The sequence below is a fragment of the Phyllostomus hastatus genome, unplaced genomic scaffold, assembly GCF_019186645.2.
Source record: "Phyllostomus hastatus isolate PE091 unplaced genomic scaffold, TTU_PhHast_1.1 phas_contig_86, whole genome shotgun sequence".
Lineage (NCBI taxonomy): Eukaryota > Metazoa > Chordata > Mammalia > Chiroptera > Phyllostomidae > Phyllostomus > Phyllostomus hastatus.
In genome coordinates, this window is record NW_025333977.1 from 77,356,536 (window position 1) to 77,379,006 (window position 22,471).

The following is a 22,471-nucleotide window of genomic DNA, read 5'->3' on the forward strand; positions in this document are numbered from 1 at the left end:
AACATAATTATAGCCATTCTTGTGTGTAAACATAAAGGCACAAAAAATAATAAATAAAATACTGGAAAATTAACACAGTGGATGATACATCATAAACTAATTGAGTTTATATCAGGAATGCAAGGATAGCTCAACACCATAAAGTCTTGTAACAAATACTACTTTAACAGATTAAAGGAGAAAAACAAAACTAAATTACCTCAACAGATGTGAAAAAGCATTGACTAAAATTTAATGTCCATTTTCTCATGGAAAATGTAAACAAAGACACAAAACTAGATATAAAGTGACTCCTTCAGTTTGACAAAGGCATTGATTAAAAGGAATAATAACTAGAACAAATTTCACATGTACAGTCAAACATAAAAGAATTCCACTAAGACAAAAGCATGACAAAAAAAGCATGTCTGTATAACTAGCTGATTAGTTAAAACAAAAAAAGCAAGTATGAATAATAAAGATGAAGACACAAAACCATTCACTATTTACAAATTAAAACCATAGAAAATCTAATTGAAAACTATCACAATGAAAGAATTCAGTAAGTGATGAGATATAAAATCAACAGACAAAAGTCAATGGTTTCCTATCAGTACACTAACAAATAATTAGAATAATCAATGGGAAAAAATCTTATTTGATGCCAAGAAGAGTCATAAAATAGCTTTGAGTAAACCAAACAAGAAGTGTACAAGACCTATATGAAGAAATAATAATAGCTAACGAGTATGGAGTACAAACTGTGTCCCATGTAGTATTCTAAGCATTTTTCACATTGTATATCACTTCATCTTCACAACAACCCTGTGATATAATACTATTACTATTATTACCATTTTCAGATGAGGAAATTGAGACCCTGTGAAGTTAACTACATTCTCCATAATAATATGGCTTATAAAACTATAAATTAAAGTCAGACAGTTTAACCACCAAAGCTTTGTTTTAGTTACTATGATACACTATGACGCTGTAAAACTATTATTCAAGGAGACTGGAATAAGAATCAAAACATAAATGTGTCATTTATCCCCCAATTAATCTATAAATTCAATGAACTACCAATCAAAATCCCAAGAGCATTTTTATAATGAAACTTGAAAAGCTTATTTAAAAATTCATGTAGAAAACACCATCTGCAGGAATAACCAGTAACATTTTTGAAATCACAGTGAAGGAGTACTTATCCAACCAAATATCATACCACATTATAAAGACTACAGCAATTAACACATCCTAATGGGGCAAGAATAGAAAAAAATATATAAAAAGGAATGCCTCATGTAGAAACAGATCCATGTATAACAGAATTTACTTTATATTAACAACACATCTCATATAAGTAGGAAAGGCCCAACTATTTTTGAAAAGCTGTATCCATTAAGAAAATAGTTAATCTGTTCTTCACCATGTACACAGACTTCACACCACGTTCAAAGACAGAGGCCAGACAGATTAAAAGACTCTACAGAAATAAACTACAAATACTTTAAAAAGTTCTAAGAAAATATATTTGGTTAAGAAAGGCCTATTGAAGTTTCAAAATGCAAAAGTAGGAAGCAATAAAGGAAAATATTGACAGGTTTCTGTAAGGCCAAGGAAAATATTAACGTTAAAAGTCAAGCAGGCCTGGCTGGCATAGCTCAGTGGATTGAGCACGGGCTGCGAACCAAAGTGTCGCAGGTTCGATTCCCAGCCTGGGCACATGCCTGGGTCGTAGGCCGTGACCCCCAGTAACCGCACACTGATGTTTCTCTCTCTCTCTCTCTGTCTCCTTCCCTTCCCTCTCTAAAAATAAATAAATAAAATCTTTTAAAAAAAATTTTTTGAAAGTCAAGTGGGGAGAGAGAAATGGAGGTGTGTGGTTACAACAGGCAACAGAAGGGATCCTTATGCCAATGAATTGGTGGATTTGCATCAAACTTAGTGGACTGTATCAATGCCAGTATCCCAGTTGTTCCATTGCACATCTATTTTACAAAAGGCACCAATGGGGAAGCTTGGGTAGAGTGTACATAGGCGCTTTCTGCATTACTTCTTATAACTGCATGCGAGTCTACAATTATCTCAATAAAATTTTCAATTAAACAAAGTTCAACTAGAACTTTGTTCCAGTTGAGATTACCCTTATAGAACTTACATTCCAGGGGAAAGGACAAATAAAAACCAGACATGCACATAACTAAATACTACTAATCAGATTTTTTAAAGCTCAACTCTCAGATTAGAGAAAATATTTCCCTCATGTTTAACACCCAAAGTAATAAGAAATAGATAAATAAAGAGTTCCTAAAAATCAACAGTACAATACAAGTTACATGGGAATATAAAAATACAGTCATGCACTACTTAACAACAGGAATACATTCTGAGAAATGCGCCATTAGACAATTTCATCATGTGAACATCATAGAGTGTACTCGCACAAACCTAGATGGTATGGCCTACTACTTTCTTAGACCATGCAGTGCACTACTGCCATTTATGTGATTCATTGTTGACTGAAACGTGGTCAAGCAGTGCATGACTGTGTAAGTTAAAGATACAAGCAAATTATGGAAACAAAGTGTCCCCAAAACATGAATATATACTCAATATTGTCAATAATCAATAGAAAACCAATTAAAGTACAAGAGAAATATTTAATCTACCTTGCAAAATAATTTAAAATAGATTATATCAATCCCTGGTGAGAATAGGGGCATTGAGAAAATACAGATGATTTGTTGAGTGCATAAACAGTTTAAGCATTTTGCTCAGTAATTTAGCACTATTTACATTTAAAATTATGACTGCTCAATCTAGCATTATTATTTCTGAGAATCAACAGTAAAGAAATACTTGTGGGGATGGGTTGAAGATGGTGCCTGAGTATGTGGAAGCTGAGTCTATTTGTTCTTGGCCTCAACCCAGGTTTTGGTTGATCTTATGACAATTAACCTTAATAATCAATGGAATCTTGGTCAATAGGAAGCTTTGAAGCCAAGGAGTACAGAAGATGCTTCTCACCATCTGGTAAGGAGATTTTATAAGCTGAAGGGCAAAAACTCTGTGTGGTACCTACAGCAGCAGAGGGACCAGACAGAAATCGCAGCTTTGGAGCTCCCTCCCACTCTAGAAGCAGAGGGCCCTTTCCTGCACAGGGATCTCCAACCCTAATCGGGAGTGACCTGGGAGAATATATGGAGTCTGGCAGTCTCAGGCTACACACACACAGGGGGCAGCACATTCATAGCTGTAGCACCAACCTGAAGAGTTCCAGATAGGGACTCAGTCTTCTAAAATGAGCAGATTGCCACAGCTGGGACGCTCAGAGACACTTGTAGGCTGTAGAGAGCTGTGACCTTGAGAGACATTTTGCTTTTGAGAGAGGTGGTATGCATGAAGGTCCAAAAAGAGACTCAGTGCTGCAGGGCGGGTACCACATGGAGACTTTTTAAAGAGGAGCTGAAGCATGGTGGGACAAGGACCCTGCATGCAGCAGCTCTGTCAGCAAAGAGACCAGGGTGAAAGCAGAATGGGAAAAGTGCTTCTCTTGGACCTGTTCTGAACCTCTTTCAGCTGCACCAAGACACACTGGAGCTACGAGTTATTTCCCACTGAGACCAGCTGAGCAGAGACCTGAGAGGCTGGAGCAACATGGGGAGAGGCCATAACAGAGATCTTGTTGGGCAGGTGGGGAAAAAACAGATATCCCCAGTCTCAAATCTATGAGAGATGCCCTGCCCCTACCTCACCAGTGTGAGCTGATCAGCAGCTGTGGAGAGAAATCTTACAGAATGGGAAAATTGCCTTTTAACCCATTCTGAACCTTTCTCAGCCTCACCAAGCCACACTAGATCTCTGTGTCCCTTCCCACTGGGTCCAACTGGGCAGGGAGATTGGAAACTTGAGCAGTGAAGGGTTTTCTGGGCCCCACCCACCTTGGTTGGCAAGCAAGGCATGGGCTGGGCAGAGCAGAGAGGTCTGGACTGTGTCTCATGTGAAGGCAGAGGGCTGGGAGTTAGGAAAGAGTTGATAGCCTGGAATTCTTTCCAGCAAGGCACTCAACTCCTCCAACCCCATTGAGTACAAACCTCTCCAAAGGGAAAGGTGTGCCCATGCTGCTCCTGCAGAATGTGCAGACACCACATCCAACAGGGAAACTCGGCAGAACAGCCCTGCCAGGCTCAAGATGCCCCTGCTAGGTGTATTTCCTCAGGGGAAAGTAAGAGAAACTCCAGATGGGGCCTCTCTGAACTTTTCTCAGCCTGACAAGCCACACTGGTTCCCCTGGTCCTATTCCACTGAAACCAGCTGATGGAGAGAATAGAAATCAGCATGACAAGGTATATTCAGGGCCCCAAACAGCCTCAGCTCTTATACAGAGCTGTCATTGGCACTAACCAGAAAAGAGCTGACCCTTTTACACAGATTGGCCCCCCACATGAAATAGAGAGCTAACTCATCAGATCCTATACATTATTGGAAATAATTTAAGACAGACCAAGACATGTGGCACAAGGTGAAGGAACACACCCAACATCTTTCCAGAAGTCTGAACAGCACCTCCAGTGGAGGTCCAGGGGTCCTATCCTCCTGACTGCACCAGAAAACTTCTCAGAAACAGATGGGTCAGTGGCAAAGCTAGGACAAATGGCAGAATTGCAGATGGAGGTGGTACCCATGGTGCTTTCATTAGACATTAAATGACCCACCCTGGGGCTTTGTGCTGATACAAAGCCAACAACGCAGAGAAGCAAGGTCCATCCCAGACACAGCCAAGACTGTAGGAGACAGACAGACTGTGGATCACTTGTCACCTCAAATAGACTGCCCAGAGCTAAACAGGGACAGCATCCAGAAGGAAAAGCTAGCAGGCAACCACTAAACTCTACTGAGATGAATTCCACCTCATTCTTTTTATTATTTGTTTTATCTATTGCATAGCTTTTAACATTTTTCCTTTCTCTTCAATTGTGTTCCTATTTTTCACTACTTTTCTTCATTTCAAACCTCATATTTTACTCTTTTCTTACTCAATTTTGCCTTCTTCCTTCCCTTAATTTTTAAATTTCATTCTTTCCCTTTCTTTGCCTTGTTTCTGTTCCTTACTCTTATTCTCTCCTCCCATTATACTCTCAAAATCATTTCTCTTCACTTTAGTCATCTCATATTCTTTTCTTTCTTATGTTCTTATTCTCTTTCCACCTTTATTAATCTTTGCTTATTTGTCATTATTATTGTTGATTTTCTTCGATTTTATTCCTATTTTTCACTATTTTTTTACTTTTTATTTTTTAAAGTATATCTTATTGACTATGCCATTAGAGTTGTTCCCATGTTCCCCCCTCAACCCTCTCCACCTGGTCCCACCCTTCCCTCCAGTGATTCCCCCCTTAATTCATGTCCATGTGTTGCACATGTAAGTTCTTTGGCTTCTTCATTGCCTGTACTATTCTTAACTTCCCCCTGTCTATCTTGTAACTACCCAGTTATGCTTTTAAACCCTATACTTCCCCCCCATTCTACCTCTTCCCCTCCTAGCTGATAACCCTCCAAATGATCTTCATATCTATGATTCTGTTCCTGTTCAGGTTGTTTGCTTAGTTTTTTTTTTGTTTTTTATTCAGTTGTTGATAGTTGTGAGTTTGTTGTCATTTTAATGTTCATAGTTTTTATCTTCTTTTTTATAAATAAACCCCTTGAACATTTCATATAATAGTGACTTGGTGATGATGAAGTCCTTTACCTTTACCTTATCTGGGAAGCACTTTATCGGTCCTTCAATTCTAAATGATAGCTTTGTTGGATAGAGTAATCTTGGTTTATTGCCAAGGTAAAGTCCTTGTCTTTTATAATTTTGTACAGTTTTTGCCAGTCCCTTCCCACCTGCAAGTTTCTCTTGAGAAAACAGTTGATAATCTTATGGGAACTCCTTTATAGTCAATTACAAAGCAGATCAATCTAATTTGTAGAACAAACAAAGAGAGTCGATTAAAATGGGGAGACAAAGCAACAATTAAAAGGAAAAAAAATCCTAAGAAGAAGACCTGAATGAAATTCAGGCAAGCATTTATCATAGAACTCAAAGTAATGGTTATAAGAAAGCTCAAGAAACATAGGAAGAACTACAAAGAACTTTATGGGAGCTACAAGGAACTTAGTGGGAACTACAGTAACATGAAAAGGGACATAGAAACTATGAATAAGAACCAGGAGGAAATGGAGAATGCAATATCTGAAATGAAGCATACAGTCATTCCTTGCTATATCGCAGTTCACTTATTGTAGCTTCACTGTATCTTGGGTTTTTAAAAATATATATATCTAATTCTATATCACAGAGTTTTTGCTATATCACAGGATTTTACAGTATACTGTACCCATATAAAATTTTATATGTAGTTAAAATTGTGTAGGTTAAGAGTGTAGAGAGAGTTTAAGAGCATATGAAGTGTTTATAAGAGTGTGAGAATGGTTAGTGAGAGAGTGGGAAAGGCTTATAGGAATGTGGGAAGGGTTTATAAAGCCTTAAAATATATATAAATAATAAAATAAATATAACACTGCTACTTCATGGATTTTCATCTATTGTAGGGGTCTCTGGAATGTAACTCCCACAATAGGTGAGGGATGTACGCTAGAAGGAATCAAAAGCAGGATAGCTAAAGCAGAGGATCAAATCATCAAGTTGGAAGACAAAGTAGAATAAAATACCAAGTCAGAGCAAGAAAATAAAAAAAGACTCAGAAAGAACAAGGATAGTTTAAGGTAACTTTGAGAAAACGTGAAAAGTAACAATATTTGCATCATAGGGATACCCAAAGGAGAAGAAAAGGAGCAAGGGAAAGAAAACCTGACTGAAAAAAATAATGACAGAAAACTTCCCTAACTTGGTAAGGGAAAAAGTCATGCAAATCCAGGGAGCACAGAGAGTCCCAATCAAGATGAGCTTATTAGAGTGCCACCCCAAGGCACATCATATTCAAAATGGCAAAATTTAGACAAAGAAAGTATCTTCAAGGCAGCAAGGGAGACACAGCTAGTATGATACAAAGGAGCTCTGATAAGCCCATTAGCTGATTTCTCAACAGAAATGCTACAAGCCAGAAGAGACTGGCACAAAATATTCCAAGTAATAAAAAATAAGGACCTGGAACAAAGACTACTCTATCCAGCAAGGCTATCATTGAAAATGGAAAGTGATATAAAGAGCTCTTCAGACACAAAAATAAAAGACTAAAAGAGGACGTCTCCACCAAGACAGCATTGCAAGAGATGTTAAAGAGACTGCTTTAAGAAGAAGAAATGGGGGGGGGGCAGGAAGGGGAACACAGGTACAGAAGGAAAAATGGCAATGAATAAGTACCTGTCAGTAACAATCTTAAATGTAATTGAGTTAAATGCTACAATCAAAAGACATAGGCTAGCTGAATAGATAGAGAACACAACCTGCATATATTCTCTCTACAAGAGATCCACCTCAGAACAAAAGATTCACACAGGCTGAAAATGAAGGGATGGAAAAAGATATTCCATGCAAATGCACATGGAAAAGTAGCTGGGGTACCAATTTTTATATCAAACAAAATAGACTTCGAAACATAGGTCATCACAAAACACAAAGAAGATCACTACATAATATTTATTTTAGACAGAGAGGAAGGGGAAGAAAAAGAGAGGGAGAGAAACATCAATGTGTGGTTGCCTCTCACGCACCCCATACTGGGGACCTGGCCCACAACACAGGCATGTGTCCTGACTGGAAACTCAACTGGCGACCCTTTGGTTTTCAGGCCCATGCTCAATCCACTGAGCCACATCACCCAAGGATGAAGATCACTACCTAATACTTAAGGGAGTGGTTCAACAAAGGAATTAACTCTTGTAAACATATAAGCACCCAATACAGAAGCACCTAAAGAAAATTCTGGAGGAATTTAAGAAAGAGACTGACAGCAATGTAATCATGGTAGGGGATTTTAACACCTCACTGTCAACAATGGATAGATGTTCCAAAGAAAAAAATCAACAAGGATATTGTGGCACTGAACTACACTCTAGATCAAATGAACTTACTGATATTTAAAGAATATTTCACCTGAAAGAAGCAAAATATACATTCTTCACAAATGCACACAGATCATTTTGAAAGATAGGCCACATAGTAGGGCACAGAACAAGCCTTAATAAATTCAGGAAAACTGAAATCACATCAAGTATCTTCTCAGATCACAATGGCTTAAAACTAGAAACCAACCTCAAAGAAACCCCTCAAAAATATTCAGATACATGAAGGCTAAATAACATGTTATTAAATAATGAATGGGTTAACAATGAGATCAAGGAAGAAATCAAAAAGTGTCTGGAAATAAATGAAAATGAACACACAACAACCCAAAACTTATGGGACACAATGAAGGTAGTCCTGGGGGTGGGGGGATGGAATTTCATAGCAATACAGGCCTAACTAAGAAGATACAAAAATCTCAAATAAACAACCTAACCCTATGTCTACAAGAATTAGAGAAACAAGAACAAACAAAGCTCAGAGCAAGTAGAAGGAAGGAAATAATCAAGATCAAAGCAGAATTAAATGACATAAAGACTAAAAAAAAAAAATCAAAGGATCAATGAATCTAGGAGCTGATTCTTTGAAAAGAGAAATGAAATTGATAAACCATTAACCAAACTCATCAAGAAAAAAAGAGAAAAGACCCAAATAAAATCAGAAATTAAAGAGGAGAAATTACAACTGATACCACAGAAATACAAAAGATTGTAAGAAATTACCATAAAAAATTATATGCCTAGAAATTTGAAAATCTGGGTGAAATGGAAAAATTTCTAGAAAAATAAAACCTTCCAAAACTGAATGAAGAAGAAGCAGAAAGCCTGAAGAGACCAATAATAGCTAGTGAAATTGAAGCAGTAATCAAAAAACTCCTGGCATACAAAGCCCTACACTGGATGGTTTCACATGAGAATTTTAGAAAACATTTAAGGAAGAGTTAACCCCTATCCTTCTGAGACTACCCTAAAAACTCCAAGAAGAGGGAAGACTGCTACATTCTTTTTATGAGGCCAGCATCATCCTAGTCCCAAAACCAGATTAAGAAACAACAAAGAAAGAAAACTTCAGCCCATTATTGCTGATGAACATAGACACTAAAATACTCAAAAAAATATTGGCAAACCACATCCAGCAATACATGAAAAAGATCATACACCATAGTCAAGTAAGATTCATCCCAGGGATGCAAGGATGGTTCCATATTTGCAAGTCAATAAATGTAATACATCACATAAATAAAAACAAAAAAATCACATGATCATATCAGTGGATGCAGAAAAAGCATTTGATAAGGAATAGCACCCATTTATGATGAAAACACTCAGCAAAGTGGGAGTAGAGAGAGCATACCTCAACAAAATAAGCCAACATCATATTCAACAGACAAAAACTAAAAGCTTTCCCACTAAGATCAGGAACAAGACAAGGATGTCCACTTTCACCACTTCTATTCAACATAGTATTGGAAGTCCTAGCCATATCAATCAAACAAGAAAAATAAATAAAAAGCATACAAATTGGAAAGAAGAAACTAAAATTGTCATTGTTTGAAGATGACATGATAGTGTACATAGAAAATCCGATAGATTCCACAAAAAAACTACTCAACCAAATAAGTATATTTCACAAAACAGAGTAATACAAAGTCATTTTTCAGAAATTGAAGACATTTTTGTACACCAACAATGAAATATCAGAAACAGAAATCAGTGGAAAAATCCTATTTGATACAGCAAGAAAAATAAAGTACCTAGGAATAAACCTAACCAAGAAGGTAAAACCTGTACTCAGAAAACTACACAAAACTGAAGAAAGAAATTAAGGAAAACACAAATCAATGGAAGCCAATATTGTGCTCATGGATTGGAAGAATTAACATCAGCAACATATCCATACTACCCAAAGCAATTTATATATTCAACACAATCCCTATTAAAATGCCAGTGACATATTTCATAGATATAGAACAAATATTTCAAATATTTATACGGAAAAATATGTGACCTTGAATAGCCTCAGCAATTTTGAGATAGAACAATAAAGTAGAAGGAATACAATACCTGACATCAAGGGTTCAAGGATATATTACGAGGATTACAAGTCATCAAAAGAGTATGGTACTGGCATAAGAACACACACATCGACCAATGGGACAGAATAGAGAGCCCAGAAATAAACCCATGTTTCTATGGTCAATTAATATTCAACAAAGGGGGCAGAAGTATAAAATGGAGTAAAAATAGCCTCTTCAACAAATGGTGTTGGGAGATCTGGACAGCTACATGCAAAAAAATGAAACTTGAGCACCAACTTACACCATACACAAAAATAAATTCAAGCTGGATAAAAGACTTAAATATAAGTCACAATACCATAAAAGTCCTGGAGGAAAACATAAGCAGGAAAATCTCAGATATTTCATGCAGCAATATTTTCACCAATATGTCCCCTAGAGCAATGGATATAAAGAATAAACAAATGGGACTTCATCAAAATAAAAAGCTTTTCTACATGGCTAATGAAAATAGCATTAAAATGAAGAGAACCAACTGTATGGGAAAATATATTTGCTAATGATACCTCAGACAAGGGTTTGATCTCTGAAATATATAAAGAACTCACATGACTCCACTCCAGGAAGACAAACAACCCAATTAAAGAATGGGCAAAGGATCTGAACACTCACTTCTCCAAGGAGGATATATAGAGAGCCCAGAGACATATGAAAGGATGCTCAGCATCACTAGCCATGAGAAAGATGCAAATTAAAATCACAATGAGATACCACTTCACCCCAGTCAGAATGGCCATCATAAACAAATCAACAAACAAGTGCTGGTGAGGCTGTGAAGAAATGGGAACCCTAGGGCACTGTTGGTGGGAATGTAGACTGGTGCAGCCACTGTGGAAAACAGTATGGAATTTCCTCAAAAATCTGAAAATGGAACTGCCTTTTGACCTGGCAATTCCACTGCTGGCATTATACCCTAAGAACCCTGAAACACTAATCCAAAGGAACCTATGCACCTCAATGTTCATAGCAGCACAATTTACAATAGTCAAGTATTGAAAGCAACCCAAGCACCCATTAGTAAATGAGTGAATCAAAAAACAATGTTACATTTACACAATGAAATACTATGCAATAGAAAGAAAGAAGGAGCTCCTACCATTTGTGACACCATGGATGGAACCGGAGAGCATTATTCTAAGTGAAATAAGTTAGTCAGTGAAAGACAAATACCATATGATCTCACCCATAAATGGAACCTAATCAACAAAACAAACAAGCAAGCAAAATATAACCAGAGACATTGAAACAAGAACTGACTTTAAACAGAGGGGACAGAGGAGAGGAATAAGGAGGGAAAATAGGGGAAGTGTCGTCAATGAACATTTATAAAGGACCCATGGACAAAGCCAAAAGGTGTAGGTTCAACGGTGGGAGGCCAGGGTGGTTGGGGTGGGGGGCGTGGTGTTGGGAAAACAAAGACTACTGTACCTGAACAACAATAAAAAAATCTCCTTTAGCATTTCTTGTCTGGAAAGTTCCTTTTTCTCCTTTAGTTTTAAGTGATAGCCTTGCCAAGTAAATTTGCCTTGGTTATAGGTCCTTGCTTTTCATCACCTTAAATATTTCATGTGACTCCCTTCTGGCCTGAAATGTTTCTGTTGAGAAATCAGATGGCAGTCTAATTGGTGCTCCCTTGTATGTAACTACTTGCTTTTCTCTGCATCTTTTGAGTATTCTCTCCTTATCTTTAAGCCTTATCATTTTAATTATGATGTGCCTCTCTGGGTCCAACTTGTCTGGGACTGTCTGAGCTTCCTGGACTTGTGTGTCTTTTTCCCTCACCAGATTATGAAAGTTTTTGGTCATTATATCTTCAAATAGTTTCTTGATTCCTTGCATGTTCTCTTCTCCTGGTATTCCCATGATGTGGATGTTTTTATGTTTCATGTTGTCTAAAATATCTCTTAAGCCTCCTCATTTTTTAAAATTCTTTTTTTTTTGCTGCTTTACCTGGGTGTTATTTTCTACTTTGTGTTCCAGAACACTGATTCAACCCTCTGCTTCATCTAACCTACAGTTTATTACTTCCAGTGTATTATTTATTTCAGATAATGCATTCTTTATTTTTGACCCATTTTTTTTATGGTTACTATGTCTTTTTTCATGCGGTTGAGCATACTTATAATCATTACTCTAAACTCTCTTTATGATAAATTGCTTGCCTCCATTTCATCTAGATCTTCTTCTGGAGAGTTGTCTTACTATTTTATTTGGGGTCTGTTTCCTTGTCTTCCTATTTTGGCTCCTTCTTTGTATATTCCACCTTAGTTGTTAAACCAATTAGCAATGTAGCCTTAAGCCCTGATCCGCAACCCAGCTTAGGCACCACAGGGTCGGGCAGAGTAATTCCTGTGGGTGGAGCTACTGCTTCTCCTCAGGCTGATGCCACTTGGAGAGGAGAGCTCTGCCTGAAAAAGATGGTTTCTGCATTATGGGGCATGACTCAGCACAGGGATCCTGACAGCTGTTCCTTCACTTCTCTCCCCAGAGCTACCAGCCCCAAACTCTCCTCAAGCATCATTAGTCCACTCTGCCCTCCCTTTGCCAAAGCCCAGGGTAAGTGGTTGCAAATGAAAATTTGTGCTTTGGCCCTTTAAGAGGCTCTCTGAATCTCCAGCTGTCTCTCCTGGGCAGACAGAAATCCTGCTGCTTTTCATAGCTGCATGTTATCTGGGTTCCTTTCCAGATCTGGTGGTATAGGCTGGGGGGCCCAGTTTGGAGTTTAGACCCCACACTTCTCAGGGGGAAACCCCAGCAGCTGAAATATCCATCTGGAACTTCAGCTGCCACCCATGGGAGCCCAGCCAGCCCTCTTGCACCTCATTCACACTCCCTACCAGTCTTGTTGTAGAGAAGTGTTTTCTTCTGTCTGTCCTTGGTTATAAGGCTTCTCTCCAGCTAGTGTTCAGTTGGTTATTCAAGATAATATCTCTCCAATTTATTTGTAATTTAGGATTGGGCCTGGGAGGAGTTAGTGTAGCTTCCACTTACTCCTTTGCCATCTTGGACCTCAAATGTATGACAACTTTAGCCACATAATTAATATTAATAGTGATGCATTATAACTGTTAGAATAAAAAAAAATCCATTGGTCTAAAGACAGAAGAGGGACAGGATGAATGATAATGCAGCTGTGGTAAAATATCAACATTTGGGAAACCTAAAAGGTATACTGAAATTCTTTGTATTACCTTTAAACTCCTTTGCAGAATATAAATTATTTTAAAAGAAAAAGTTAAGAAAAATATGTTAAATCTAATATAAACTGACCAACAATGTAAAATCTACTTGATATATTAAAAAACTCAAGTTGCAGAATGATTTCTATGATAAGGAAAGAGACTGAGGAAACTCAAGTGAAGAATGAGAAAGCACTATTTTTGTATTTATGCAGATTTGAGTAGTTTTCAATAAATTAACATTTGTACACTACTTAGCCCCACCCTTCATACTCACTCTACCCTCCACCCAAAGATTAATGCCCTTGAACACCTGCTGGAACAACAAGGAGGAGTGAGATGCAGGGAAGAGTAAAGAAAGTTCACATATGGATCCAGGATTCAGTGGCAAATCCTTGCATGAAATTTCAAAATCTAAATTACAAGTCCATACTGGTGTGCACATAAAGAATTCTGTATCGTATGAATTTAATTAAAAACATCTAAATTATAAAAATTGTAATTCCATACCTGGTATGTACATAAACTCTCTGGGTAAAGAATGTTGAAACCTTACACCTTGTAGATTTTCCAGATGCCAATTTATGTTAAGCACATATGAGGTAATGATGAGCACTGACTCATTTAAAAACCCTTCACCAACTTATGTCCCATTTGCTCAGTCCTACTGCACTCCGTCAATGTAAGACCTTTGAAAATGACTCTAAATTTAAATAATTAGTGTGATTGCAATTGAAGGTTACTAACAACTGCTAGTAAGAGAATGAATTAACTTGATTTTCTTTTACGCACATGCATGGACTACTTCCAAAGGCAGAATAATACAACTTCGTGAAGAAAATAACTTACACATGATTAAGATGTGGGACTTGGTCCGTAGTTCCAAAAATTACTGCAACATTCATTAACAAACAAACATTATCTAAGTCCACCACTAAAGAAAACATCTTGTTTTCTATTATGAGTTCAACTTTCATTTTTGTTAACATTCAGTATTCTCAGCCTTTTCTCCCACCTCTTCAATGCAAACTCTTGATTTTCTTTTGATTTCTTACAAAGTTATTTTCATGCCAACTTCTTCCCTTCCAGGGAACTTTGCCTTAGTTTCAGATGACATAAAATTTGACATGATTCTTTCCCTACATATGCAACCCAGTTTCTGCCTATTACCCTGGAACCTATGTATGATTCCCTGGCACCTGTCACATACCACATTCATAGATTCAAATTCTGATTTAAATATCACACTAAATGCAAACTTCTGCCTCATCTTCATCCTGAAATTCTGAGGTGTCTGTTACCTATTTACACGTTTTATTAAATTTAAATGAAAACAGGTTGTCTTTGGACTGATACCGCAAAAGCCCATGCTACCACTGCCTGTGTGCTTGAACACCACTCCTGATGAAATTTTCATGAGGTTTTGTCATTTTGAAACAAGGCTCTGCCAATGGTCTGATTACTATGTTTGGAGCCTCAGTTCAAAGCAGAATGAAAAGGGTTTTTGATTACTAATGAAAAGGGTTTTTGAAACTGATGCCAAATATTCACAAGAACTATTGAAGAGTTCAAACTTTGACTCACTAGTTCCCATCCTGGGAATCTGTCTCAAAAAAAAGTAATTCAAAAGAATAAAAAAGTCCACCCACATGAATATGTTTATTACATTGTCCTAAATAATGTTAAACATTAGGACAAATGCTGGCATCCAGAAATACAGGAACAGTTACATAAATTATCATGAATCAATTCAATGGACTATTAAAAAGCCACTTATCAAGAAATCATTATGAAATCAGGCTTACTGAGACTATACAGCAGATGAAAATATACTGTGTACAGAACCCCAAAGTTTCTACCCAAAACTACTAAAACAGATTTAAAAGTTCATTAAAGTAACAGGATACAGAATAAATATCCAGAAATTAGCAGCATTTTTATACATTAATAATGAACTATCAGAAAGAAAACTAAGAAAATAATTCCATTTACAACTGCACCAAAAAAATAAGATTCCGAAGAATAAATTTAACCAAAATGGTAAAAGACCTGTATTCAAAAAATTAAAAGATACTAAAGAAAGAAATGGAAGAAAATACAAATAAATGATGTATATACAGTGTTCATGAATAGGAAAAATCAGCATTGTTAAAATGTCCATACTACCCAAAGCAATCTACAGATTCAGCACAAATCCTATCAGAATACCAACGGTGTATTTCACAGAACTAGAATGAATAATCCAAAAATGTATATGGAACCACAGAAGTCCTTGGGTAGACACAGCAAATTTGATAAAAAAGACTAAGTTGGAAGAATCACACTACCTGATATCAAATTATACTACAAGGCCATTGTAATCCAAACAGCATGGTATTGGCATAAAAACAGACAAATACATCAATGGAATCAAATAGAGAGCCCAGAAATAAACCCATGCCTTTATGATCAATTAATACTCAACAAAGGGGGCAAGGATATAACAAGAGTTAAAGAAAGTGTATTCAATAAATTGTGTTGGAAAATTTGGGCAGATATATGCAAAAAAATGAAACTAGACCACCATCTTACAGAACTCATGAAAATAAACTAAAAATTGATCAAAGATTTCAATGTAAGTCTTGATACCATAAAAGTCCTAGAAGAAAACATAGGCAGTAATATATCAGACATCTCTCTTAGAGAGATGTTATGTTACATCATAACATTTTTATGTTATATCTCATGAGGCAAGAGAAATTAAAGAAAAAATTACAAGTCGGATTACATCAAACTAAAACGCTTTTTGCACAGCAGAGAAAAACATCAACAAAGTGAAAAGGCAAACCACTGAATGGGAGAACATACTTGCCAATGCTACATCTGATAAAAGGTTAATACACAAAATTTTTAAAGAACTCATACAACTCAATACAAAAAAAAAAAAAGACCAACAAACAATCCAAGGGAAAAAATGGGCAAAGGACTTAAATATACCTCTCCAAAGAGGACATGCAGTGGCCAATAGACAGATGAAAAGATGCTCAATGTCACTAATCATCAGAGAAATGCAAATTAAAACCACAACAAGATACCTATCACATCACACCTGTCAGAATGGTTTTCATCAACAATTCAAGAAACAACAAGTGTTGGTGAGGATATGGAGAAAAGGGAACCCTCGTGCCCTGTTGGTGGGAATGCAGACTGGTGCAGCCATCGTGGAAAATAGTGTAAAAGGTTCCTCGAAAAATTAAAAATGGAGTTGCCTTATGAGCCAGCTTATAATTCCACTTCTGTATTATATCCTAAGAAACTCGAGCCCTGACTGGCATGGCTCAGTGGACTGGTCATCGTCCCTGGAAGGGAATGGCTCTGGTTAGATTCCCAGTCAGGGCACATGTCTGGGTTTTGGGCCGGGTCTTTGGTTGGGGGCATGCAGGAGGCAGCCGACTGATGTTTCTCTCACACATCAATGTTTCTCTCCCTCTCGTTCTCCTTCCCTTCTCCTCTCCCTAAAAATAAATATATTTTAAAAATCAAAAAAAAAGAAAATCAAAACACTAATTTGAAAGAATATGGGCATCCCTATGTTCACTGCAGTGTTATTTATGGCTAAGCTATGGAAGCAACCCAAGTTCCCATCAACAGCTGAGTGGATAATGCTCAGTATTACTAGCCTCAGAGAGATACAAATTAAAACCACAGTGAGACACCACTTCACACTGGTCAGAATGGCCATCATTAACAAATTAACAAACAAGTACTGGTGAGGCTGTGAAGAAAAAGGACGCTAGTACTCTGTTGGTGGCAATGCAGACTGGTGCAGCCACTGTGGAAAACAGTATTGAAATTCCTCAAAAAACTAAAAATTGCATGCTTTTTGATACAGTAATTCCAGTGCTGAAATTATACCCTAAGAATACTGAAACACCAATTCAAAAGAACCTATGCACCCCAATGTTCATAGCAGCACAATTTATAATAGCCAAGTGCTAGAAGCAACCTAAATGCCCATCAGTAAATGAGTGGATCGAAAACTGTGGTACATTTACACAATGGAATACTATGCAACAGAAAGAGAGAAGGAACTCCTTTCCTTTATGACAGTATGGATGGATCTGGAGAGCATTATGCTAAGTGAAATAAGCCAGGCAGTGAAAGACAAATACTGTATGATCTCACCTGTAAGTGGAACTTAATCATCAAAACAAATGAGCAAAATATAACCAGAGACATGGAAATAAAGAATAAACTGACAACAACCAGAGGGGAGGGAGAAGGGGGATAATGTGGGAAAGTAAGGGAAGCGGCAAGTCAAGGAACACATTAGAAGATCCACGGGCAGGATGATGGTGTGAGAATTGAATGTGGCAGCAGGGAGTGGGGTGGGCAGGGCAGGGAACAGCAATGGGGAAAAATGTGTGACAACTGTAACTGAACAATAAAAAAATTGCTTAAATAGTGGAATATATGCAATGAAATACTCATTACTCAACCATAAAAATGAATGAAATTTTACCATTTTGGACAGCATGGATGGATCTAGAGGGTATTAAACTAAGTGAAATAAGTCTGTCAGAAAAAGATAAATACCATATGATTTCACTTATATGTTCACTCTAGAGAACAATATAAATGAACAAACAAAACAGAAACAGACTCATAGATACATAGAACAGACTGATGGTTGTCAGAGGGAAGGGGATTTGGTAGACTGAGTGAAAAAGGTGAAGGGACTGAGAAGTACAGACTGGTAGTTGTAAATTAGTCATGGGGATGTAAAGTACAGCAAGGGAAATACAGTCAATAATACAGTAATAACTTGTGTATGTACCAGTTGGATATTGGAAATATCAGGGGGATGCTTTATAAAGTAATGACTGTCTAACCACTATGCTGTTTACCTGAAACTAATACAAAATAACATTGAATGTAAACTGTAACTGAAAAAAATGTTAATTTAAAAATAAATGAAAATAAAATTAAAAATGGGAAAGATTACATAATAATTGAAAATAAAGTTTAAAAGCAAATCATAAATGAAAACAGAAAAATGAATATTTATACTTAAACACTAGAATGGAATAATACAAATTAATAATAACATGTAAATTATTTCCTAAAAAATTTTAAAGTATTATTTCATTTTGGATTTTACAATATAAAAAATTGGAAGAAAATAAATAATACCAGAAAACCTCTTCTCTGAGACCAAATAAAAGCCTGAAAGCCTGTAATTTTCTATTCCTATGTAGAAAATTGAATTATTTTCAGAACCAGCAGGACTACACTAAGACCAAAGGTGAAAATAACACAGTTCCCATGTTTGAAACTTGTTTTGGACAGATGTAGAAGCATTCCCAGTGGGTTGAAGGGGACACAATGACTACAAGAAAAAAGAAACAGTAAAGGAGTTATTATTACATTATAAACCTCTTGTTCTAGAAACCAAGATAATGTAAACTGCACTTGATTGGTGTTGGGGTCTGCCCTGCCTGGTCTCAGGAAGCTGTAACCCCCCACGACTTAGGCTGAGTGAGAGACCTCTGAACCAGGAGGCACTAAGGAGACAAAACTTATTTCCCTGGCATGAACACTGCCTGTTATGTGCCTGGCCTATGCTTGATCAGTTAGCCAATGACAGGTAAGATTTCCCATGGGGGGAATTGCCTAAGAGAGGCATGATCACGTGGAGGCCTCAGGGAAGAGACTCAGGGCTGTGGAAATGAAGGGGTGATTGACATCGACCCCTGCACCCTCCGCTTTGTCAAAGCCTGAGTTCTTGTTCTTAGTTGTGAGAAATCCAAGTCTCCTGGCTTCCTTTGTCTCCTCTGCCTGACTCAGGCCTGTGGAAATAATAGGGGCGGTGTAGTCCAGACCAGAGTTGGCAGACCCCCGGGGTAATCAGGCCTGGGACATAGAATATGCAAGATCCTGTGAGATCTGCTTGCTGGAGGATGCTATGGAATTAGAATATGAAGGCACAGACAGGAAATGAAACTAGCCTTTTAGGTCTTGTAGTCTTATTAAGTGATTAAAACCCTAAACTCTGCCCAGAATCCAAGCAGGAGTTCTGTCGGTCCCTCTGAAAACTACCTATTCCTTTTGATCTTCCCTGCCAGACTGTATCCACAAACTGTGTCTGTATTCTTAATAAAAGCCTACTCAGGCGGGGACTCGGGGTGCTCTCCACCAGCAAGAGTGGCCGTTTCCTCCGTATTTCCCCACAAGACTCGGTTGTCCCTGTGTATGTTTTTCTCATGTTTCGACGAGCAACTGCAGCAGGGATGGATACTGCTGGCCAGTATCCTCCACATGGAAGTTCAAATATCAAAAGTCTTAAATGCAAGAAGTGTCATAAAGATCCATCTTGGTCCAGAAGTATTATTTTAGCCCCAAGAATTCATTTTTTCCTGGTTAGTGGAGGAATGAGGTGTTAACATCAGAACCCACTGGCTTTTCAGAGGAGAAAATGCAGGGGGCATTGCTACCCTCTCCCTGAGGTGAAAGTGCTACCCGTTCTTGGCACCACCGCGTACTCCTATGAGAAGCCATGAAATATATTATCTTTAGTACAGAAATTGTGGCCTCTTCATACTAATCCTTGTCATAAGACCTCATCCTCGTATTTAAAAGACTTTGTGGTTAAACTATGAAAAATTTTGTTGAAAAATCAAACAAAAGAAATCCAATGTAGTCATATGTACACTTCTTAGGTCCTATCCATTTTCTTTATTTTATAATTAACTGCCTAAATGGCTTAGAAAGCTTCTGGCTTCGTTAAACAATCTGGAAACACTAAGAACTTTTTCCCAAAGAATAAGCTTTCAAATTAATCCTCTAATATTGTATTGTTTCCTGATGGTAGTGTTGAAAGGCCAAGGCACTCTGAGAGATAACCATTTGAAAATTTATGCTCAAGGCTTTTAAACAGCATGAGGTACTGGTTTTAGAACCAGCTCTTAAGGAGAAGGACAGGGCCAGCAGGAAAGGGGGAGACAGTAATGGATGTGCTAGTAACAACTCTGGGCCTCCTTTCTGATACCGGCTTGTCAGTGCTGGCAGAGGGTTTCCCAGCATTTGTCCGACAGTAATTAGGCTGGATATTTATTCCAAAAGAAAACAACCTCCATTTCTTTGTAAATTAAGAATTCCACATGTTGGAATAAAATAAGTAAAAATATAAATCAGAAAAAAGTAGAAAAGATCATCTAAAAAGGTGATACCAAACATTAAATTTTCTAACAGTGGAAAAGACTTTATAAATTTTACCTCAACAGCAAAAAAAAAAAAAATTCTTTACTAATGTGTTTACATGGGTGTGAATGTCTTTGTCTAAACCTGCACTCTCCAATACAACAGCACTGGACACCTGTGGTTATCAGGTGTCCAGGCTCTGTTTTAAATTTCTATGTGCTGTGTGTATAGTACACTCTGAGTTTCAAAGACAGTGTTAACAAGAATGTAAAATATTTCTTCATATTTTTATATCCAAATTGAAATTATAACATTTCATATATGCCAGATTAAATTAAAACATTGTTAAATTCATTTCACCTCTTTCTTTGTATGTTTACTAGTGTGGCTACTAGAAAGGTTAAGAGTACATATGTGGCTCATGTCTGTGGCTCTCATTATGTTTCTGTTGGACAATACTGGTATGTGAAATGTCTCAGATTGGATAAAATTCCTTTCAATTCCCTCTAGCTCTAAAATTCTAACACTAGGAAATTGTATGCTCAAGCTAATAAGTTTTAAACACAAAGTTATTTTAGAGAAGCCTAGGTGTAGTCCCTAGTTCATTGCTTCTCCACACTTTCTCACCCACACGGCCCCCCAGTAACTTCTCATTCCGTTTTTATGGATTGCTAATAGCCAAGAAAAATGAATGTCAATTTATTTATATATAAGCTGTAAGTATACAGTTCATAGGGGTATTGTGAATTGCCATTTGGTAGTATTCCTTTTTGCTTCACTCCATACTGATGCATTTTTAATGCTCTGTATGAATTATACTCTTCAGGGTGTTTTTTTTTAGTTTTAATATTCATAAAACAGGAGGCTTGGAATTAGAGATTATTATTAGGGATCTTATATTCCAGGGGTTCGCAAACATGCTGGCCCCTCTGAATCACCTGGGGAACACACAGAAAATATTCATTTCTAGGCTTGATATCTAGAGAATTTGATTCAGTAGGCCTGGGATGAAATAAGATCCTATACTTCTTAAGAAGCTGCCCAGGTCACCCAGAATCTTAGTCATACTTCTTAATAAGCTGCCCAGGTCACTCAGAATCTTAGTCAGGTTTCAGAACCAGTGCTATAGCCTAACTTACTTCATCTGTAACTAGTGTGAATTGAATTGTGCTCATACAGTACTGAGGTTCAGTAGCCTCAGACTGGGAACCAGGACGCAGGGCTGCTGATGACAGTTCAGTGCCATTCTGAGAGACATTTTGTCACACACACATTACTTACCCCTCAAGAGCTCCAGCAATCAGTATATCTTCGTTGTCAGTTTTAATATCCAACTCTGGCTCTCCATTAAGCAAAAGCTTCAGGTTATAAATAACCAGGAAAGTACCTAGTGTAAAATAGATGTTTGACTTGTCAATATTTTAACTATACTAAATATCAGTCATGGTGATATTATCTCATCTATTGATTTAAGCTTGCTCTAGGCCAAATCTCCCTTTGTACTTCAGTAAATATGTTTGGATAACTTCCAAGATATATGACTTATAGTAAATTCCGCTCTCTGCTGAAGAGTGTTGCGATTCTACCATATAGTACTTCTTTTCACTACTCATTTTATTATGTCCTTCAATGAGGATTCTTAAGCTTGGGCACTTTTCATAATTTGCATTATAAAAATTGTTAGGAGACTTATCCAAATTTGTATTACAGGTAAAGCTCTCATTGGTAGAACTACAATCAATGAACATGAAAACAAATATGAGTTTTAAAAATTTGTACAAATATGAGGTGTTGTTTTAGACCCTATAACAGGTGTGGCAAATTTTTTCAGTAAAGGGCCACAAAATAGATACTCCACATTCTACAGGCCATATGGTCTCTGTCACAACTACTCACAACTCTACCACTGTAGCAGGAAAGCTTCCACTGACAATACATATATGTATGAGTTGGCCATATTCCAATAAAGCTGTATTTACAAGA

The 22,471-nt window shown here is 37.2% G+C and overlaps 1 protein-coding gene across 1 annotated transcript in view; it reads right to left on the reverse strand.

Moving 5' to 3' along the window:
• MORC1 (MORC family CW-type zinc finger 1) overlaps positions 1-22,471 on the reverse strand; it is a 172,302-nt gene that overhangs the window by 117,689 nt on the left and 32,142 nt on the right. The window contains exon 8 of the mRNA XM_045851829.1: positions 21,770-21,875. Coding sequence (XP_045707785.1) covers positions 21,770-21,875 — 106 coding nt within the window. The remainder of the gene's footprint in view (positions 1-21,769; positions 21,876-22,471) is intronic.